Source organism: Papaver somniferum, chromosome 3, assembly GCF_003573695.1.
Source record: "Papaver somniferum cultivar HN1 chromosome 3, ASM357369v1, whole genome shotgun sequence".
Classification (NCBI taxonomy): Eukaryota; Viridiplantae; Streptophyta; class Magnoliopsida; order Ranunculales; family Papaveraceae; genus Papaver; species Papaver somniferum.
Window position 1 is genome coordinate 66,788,439 of NC_039360.1, and position 6,335 is coordinate 66,794,773.

Genomic DNA, 6,335 nt, shown 5'->3' on the forward strand with positions numbered 1-6,335 from the left:
GAATCAGATGCAGCTTGTTGTTGGTCTTCCTCCGATTGAATTATCATTGAGTACGCTGATTTGACACTGAACTTTCCATATTGAGTCCCCAAACCAGTTTATCTGGACAGGCAGATGATGGTAGATGGATGCTCAAGATGCTGCTGGTCACAGCCTGCGAAGGCGATATGGACTCAATTTTTTGTCTATCCCATTGATTAGTGATGGGATCTAACAGATCTGCAACTTTAGAGAAGTTTGACAAGTGGTTGTTAGGTAAGGGTGGTTGGTTTGGGATCCAACCATGATTCCACAGAGGAATATCTAACCCATTTCCTATAATGTGCTTCAAACCTTGTTTTAAAATTAGTTGTAGTGAGTTGATGGCTCTGCATGATGGACTGGGTTTGGAAACTCTTACCTGATGCATGTGGAGGAGATCATTACCCTTGAGGTAGGTGGAGTTGTAAAGTTGAGCCCATAGTGACGAAGGATTCTGTTGTATGGACCATGCTCTCTTTAGAAAGAGCGCCTTGTTCATCGGAGCTGCTGCTCGAATTCCCAATCCACCTTCCTGCATTGGCTTCGTGACTTTCTGCCAGTTGATTGGATGGAGCTTCCTTTCTGAATTTGAGTGCCCCCACAGAAAATTTCTATAAAACTTGTCCAGTTTTTTGTGAACATGTCCAGGGAGCATTGTATTTTGCATAATATGGTTGGTTGTTCCTGCCAACAAGGTCTTTATCATTGTCAATCTTCCCATTGGTGACATAGAGTGAGTCTTCCATCCTGGCATCTTTAGGGCCACTTTGTTGACAATTGTCGTGTAGGCAGTTGAGGAGTTCCTTCCCATCGTTAGTGGAACCCCAAGATATGTAGTAGGTGTAGATGTAAATGGAAGTTGGAACACTGCTTGGAGTTGATGAATTGTTGCAGGAGATAGCCGAGGATGATGAATTAGTGATGATTTGGTGAGATTGAATTGTTGGTTTGCCGAGGAGCTGTACTTGTTGAGAACATTAAGAAGGTTGTAACATTTCTCAATGGGTGCTTGGCTGGCTAGGAGGAGATCATCCGCGTACATTAGGTGCGAAATTGGAGGTGCATTTTTTGAAATCTTCATTCCCTTGAAAGATCCTGTCAACTCAAGATGTAGAAGGTTCGCCGATAAAATTTCTGAGCACAAAATGAAAATATATGGCGACAGCGGGTCACCTTGACGAATTCCACATGTTGGTTTAATAAATCCATGGCGAGCTCCATTAATCTTCACAGCATATGTTACTGAAGAGATACAAAACATGATACGATCTACCAGCCAAGTAGGAAGACCCAACGCCAAAAGAGCACGGTGAATGAAGTTCCAGCTGAGTCTATCATAAGCCTTGTGTACATCCAGCTTAAGTGCCGCTTTCGGTGAATGAAGTTCCCTCACTGGAGTTGCCCCAGTGGCCAGTACACCCTCCCGCCTTATAGGTTTCTTCACACAGAGGATTCCCTTGGTCTTTTCGTTGTCTATTTACCGGTCCAAACTGTTCCTTTCTTCTTCTTCTTCAACGTGGTTTCATGAACTTTCGATTAGTTCTAGGGAAATTTCCTCTGTCGTTGCGATTTACAAACACAGACTAAACCGACATATACATATACCCTCCATTTCTCGGTGATAATGGAGCTGCTTGATATCCGTAACTATCTGCGGAACTGCAGCAATATTAATCAAGGGAAAAAACTCCATCTTCTCATACTCAAAGCTGGTCTTCTTCATTCTTCTCTCTCCGTGGATAATCCTCTTATCCAAATGTACACAAGATGTGGTCAATTATCTGACACGGTAAAACTGTTTGATGAAATGCCCCACAGAGACTCTTACTCATGGAACTCTTTGCTCGAAGCTTACCTAAAATCTGGAACTAATAAAGAAGACTCACTCCGGTTATTTTATTCTATGCCCGAAAAGAATGAATACTCGTGGAAATTTACTATATCGAGTTTTGCGAAACCGGGCAATCTTCATACTGCTAGAGAATTGTTTGATAAAATGCCTGTTACAGATGAGAAACCTTGGAACTCTATGATTAATGGGTATGCACGAATTGGACGTAATGATGAAGCTATGAACTTGTTCAAGTCTTTGAATTACTCCAATGATACCGTATGGAAGAATAATACTCATATACTAGCAACTGTTTTTAAAATTTGCGCGGCTTTGACAGCTTTGGATTTTGGCAAACAAATTCATGCTCGCATGTTTATCAACAATTTGGGTTTTGATGAAGTTTTAATGAGCTCCCTAGTTAATATGTACGCAAAATGTGGAGATGTAGATAGTGCCAATCATTTATTAAATTCTTTGCAGACACAACCAGATGACTTCACATTGTCGGCATTGATCACAGGTTACACAAAATGTGGTAGATTGATGGATGCAAGAAAAGTTTTGGATCACAGTGGTGGTGGTAAATGCAATGCTGTATTATGGAACTCTATTATTGCTGGATACGTTGCCAATAACGAAGGAGTTGAAGCGATCAATCTTTTCAGTAGAATGCGGAATGATGGAATTCGCGAAGACCCCACTACACTTGCCAGTGTTTTGTCGGCTACGACTAGCCTGGGCATTGCTATCATTGGCAAACAAATTCATGGACATGGATTTAAAGTTGGCTTCATACATGATATGATTACTGCCACTGTTCTTATTGACATGTACTCCAAATGTGGAAGTCTAGATGATGCTTGCAAATTCTTTGAAGAACTCCAGAAATATGATTATGATACCCTACTGCTAAATACGATGATTAATTTGTACTCTAAATGTGGGAGAATCAAAGATGCCAGGGAGACCTTTGATATGATGCCAAGTAGAAGCTTGATATCGTGGAACTCAATGATAGCTGGCTATAACCAAAATTGTTGTGTTATAGAAGCACTGAATCTCTTTTGTTATATGCACAGGTTGGGTTTGCCGATGGACCAAGTTAGCATTGCTTGTGTGATTAGTTCATGTGCTAGCACCTGTTCTCTCAGCCTAGGCGAGCAAATTTTCTCTCGAGCTACAGTCATTGGCTTAGAATCCGATCAGTTCATTTGCACGGCCCTCATTGATTTCTACTGTAAATGCGGTTACATTGAAGATGGGCGAAGACTGTTCAACGAGATGAAAACAACTGATGAAATCCCGTGGAACTCAATGTTGATGGGTTATGCAGCGAACGGTTATGTGATTGAAGCTTTAAAGCTTTTCGAGGAGATGAGAAACGAAGGAGTTGCTCCAAATAACATTACCTTCGTAGGGGTTTTATCTGCTTGTGACCATTGTGGTTTGGTTGAGGAGGGAAAGAAATGGTTTCATTTAATGAAACAAGAATACAATATTGAGCCGGGGATTGAACATTTCTCGTGCATGATTGACATGTTTGCTCGTGCAGGTTTTCTCGCAGAAGCCATGAATCTCTTTGACCAGACGTCATTTAAGGCAGATTCAAGCATGTTGTTTTCCATATTAAAGGGGTGCAGGGCTTATGGAAATGAATCTCTCGGTATGAAGGTAACAGAACGTATTTGTGAACTCGAACCCAGAGAATCAAGCGCTTATGTGCAGCTATCTAGCATACATGCCACCTGCGGGAATTGGGAGAGATCAGCACAAATAAGAGGGTTAATGGAAGAGAGGGGAGTTCGAAAAATTCCTGGTTATAGTTGGATCGATGACTGAAGTGGAAATTCGATTCGCGTAAAAATATTAAGCAAATATTCAGACCATCTTCATTAGGGAATGATCAATTGCCTTTGTAGGATCCTTCCTTTTGTGCTGAAGTTCCCCGACCAAATCGTATATGTCTACTAGCTGATGATGAGATCTAATTTCTCAGTTTATCAAACCATAGAAACTCTTGTTGTCAAATCCAACTCCTTCATTAACCTCCTGAGATGATAGACATGATCCTGAAACCTGCTACTTTGGTGTTCGATAAGGTTCCTTGCATGCATGAGGCATACACCAGAACATTGCACCCTGAACACCAAGGTGATCCAGTTCTCCAGATGAACCCTCAACCAGCTACCTATTGTAAATGCCTATTAACCTAGAAGACTTCACATCTCATCCATTCCTTTCACTGTTTTTCAGGTTGATAAGCTAGCTAACGAGGAACAGCAAATTCCTTGGTGAACTAAAAAGGAGAGAATTGAGAATTGTATATTTATTTGTTTGGTATGAATCTTTATAATTACAGGTGAGTTGTTTGTCTATATGAGCACCTTTTTAGCATTCTAACATGCTGCAATTTCTTACCGTGTTTTACTTCAGTATTTAGGTAAGGATATCCAGGCAGTTTGAGCCATCTATTTGTTTATGACCAAATGATATTTAGTTCTGTTAAAAATTCGCTTTGGTTTGTACGCATCTCATATTCCACCCATGTTTAAAGTTGAAGTGGCCCAACTCCCTCTCTCACACGGGATTTTCCACGGTAAGTTAATCATTTCTGATGCTAAAAATTCACAGAACAACACTTGCCTGTACAAAAATAGTAAAAGTCTTTGTTGTTAAATTTTAAGTTTGCACATGTACAATATAGTCTTTATTTAATACTACTATAAGGTCTCCTGTACAATTCTAAATAAGTGGCTCTGTGACGTACAATAGTAGGGTAATCTTAAACACCACCATATGTTTGATTTGTATTTCTGACCTGATTTCCTTGTGCAAATTCCCTTCAATGGGCCTTAAACTTATATCCTCTGATCATTATATTTTTTAGGCTGGATGGTAGTTTTTGGATAACCAATATTTTGATGTCTTTCTCTTAATTTGGTGCTAAATGGTGCCTGTTCTTGTTTTTTCACAATTGCATTTATTGGGTTACTCGTGTGTGAAGGCTTTAACCTTCCTCTAGTGTAAATCAATTGGTAGCGGCCAGAAAACTGTAGGGATGTGTTACTCGCAGATAACGAGTTTAATTCAGTTCCAATTTGTCTACCAACTCTGTCTCACATAGTCTGAGCCACTATTGCAAAAAGTAAAAGCTTAAGAAGAAACTTGTGATTATTTTTGTAGCTACTTCTTTACATAAACAAAGATGTATAGAGCTTTTATCCATGTTTCTGTTTGTTGGATGATTATCATGTTTAAGCAACAATAAAGTTGGAAAATAAATAAAAATTAAAGTAAACTTAAATCCGATGCTTCTTTTTGTCAAGTTCTGAGAATTACACTGTGAGCTTGTTAACTAGTCCTTTAGCAAGATGGGTACGTAAATATTTCAATAATATGCTTCACTCTGAATTTTGCTCCATGCAGACAGTGTCAAGGACTCTAAAGCTGAACAGAGTCGCTCAGACAAAAAGACGTGAAGATATTTGATATTCCTCCGAACGTGCAAGGAAACAAATGAAGTGATGTCTCGCTGTTCAGGTAAATGATCTTTTCCAAACTGCATTTAGAATGCAGGAACTTAACAGTTTCACTTTCTGTTTCAACCCATTTAGAATCCAGGAACTTGACAGTTTCACCTTTGTGTTTCAGCATCAGGTGCTTAAATAATTTTTGGGAGAACTTGCTCATATGATGTTTACAGTAAAACACTTTAGAGATGCTAATTGGTTGGCAGGGTTATATCCTCATCCTACCTTTGAGAGGTTTGATCCAGACTCTTTAGGCGAGGAGTTTGACAGGATTTTGGCGTAAGATGCAAATCAGAAGATTTATTATATGTTGTGGCGTTTTGTAGTGACTGGCTTGTTGCCGGTGTTTTTGTTTTCTTTCTTTTCAGGGTTCGAACCCTTTAATCCCTGATGATCGTGTCAGATGGATTTTTTAAATTTTTGATAAGGAGAGTGCCACTTCTATCTACTACAAAAAAAATCCACTGAAACGTACTATTTATATTTAGTAGGATTGTTTCTTCGTCACAATTTTTTTTCCCACTGGTGACCCTTATTTCCAAATACCTAATTAGTTTTTTTTCACCACAAAATCTATTTTTTTACTGGTAACCCTTGTAATACTATGATTTATTTATTTATTTATTTCATCAAAATATCCTTTTTTTTTCCTCTCAAAACTAATATCTTCTTTCACCAAAACTCTTTTTTTCTTTATCATTTTTTTGTTTTGCTTCTTTTTAATGTTTTCTTACTCATAATAAATAAACAAAATGTTTCCACCAAAGCTTGAGGATCACCAGATGTACCAAAAATTCTTTAGAATATAGTTCTTTTCTGAAAACATAGTTTTTCCAAGAAGCCACTTTTATTTGAAACCCAAGAGAATAAACTGATTCAGTTATATTTGCCTATATGTATTCAGAAATCAAGACTAAATTGAGGAAACAAGTTTTTAAGAGTTTTCTTTA

At 38.5% G+C, this 6,335-nt stretch overlaps 1 protein-coding gene across 2 annotated transcripts; it reads left to right on the forward strand.

Annotated features, from left to right (window-relative positions):
• Positions 1-1,487: 1,487 nt before the first annotated feature.
• Positions 1,488-5,746, forward strand: LOC113356381 (putative pentatricopeptide repeat-containing protein At1g77010, mitochondrial). 2 transcript variants are annotated; one of them, XM_026599493.1, is made up of 5 exons: positions 1,488-4,006; positions 4,109-4,214; positions 4,289-4,451; positions 5,282-5,395; positions 5,507-5,746. In XM_026599493.1, exon 1 carries the CDS (start codon positions 1,646-1,648, stop codon positions 3,692-3,694), a length of 2,049 nt encoding a protein of 682 aa, XP_026455278.1. In that variant the 5' UTR covers positions 1,488-1,645; the 3' UTR covers positions 3,695-4,006; positions 4,109-4,214; positions 4,289-4,451; positions 5,282-5,395; positions 5,507-5,746. The 2 variants fall into 2 exon arrangements, with proteins under 2 accessions (XP_026455278.1, XP_026455277.1); XM_026599492.1 differs by having other exon boundaries at positions 4,109-4,451.
• Positions 5,747-6,335: the final 589 nt, after the last annotated feature.

Excerpts from the sequence above, each read along its gene's own strand:
- LOC113356381 (XM_026599492.1), top strand. The coding sequence starts at position 1,646 with ATGGAGCTGCTTGATATCCGTAACTATCTGCGGAACTGCAGCAATATT.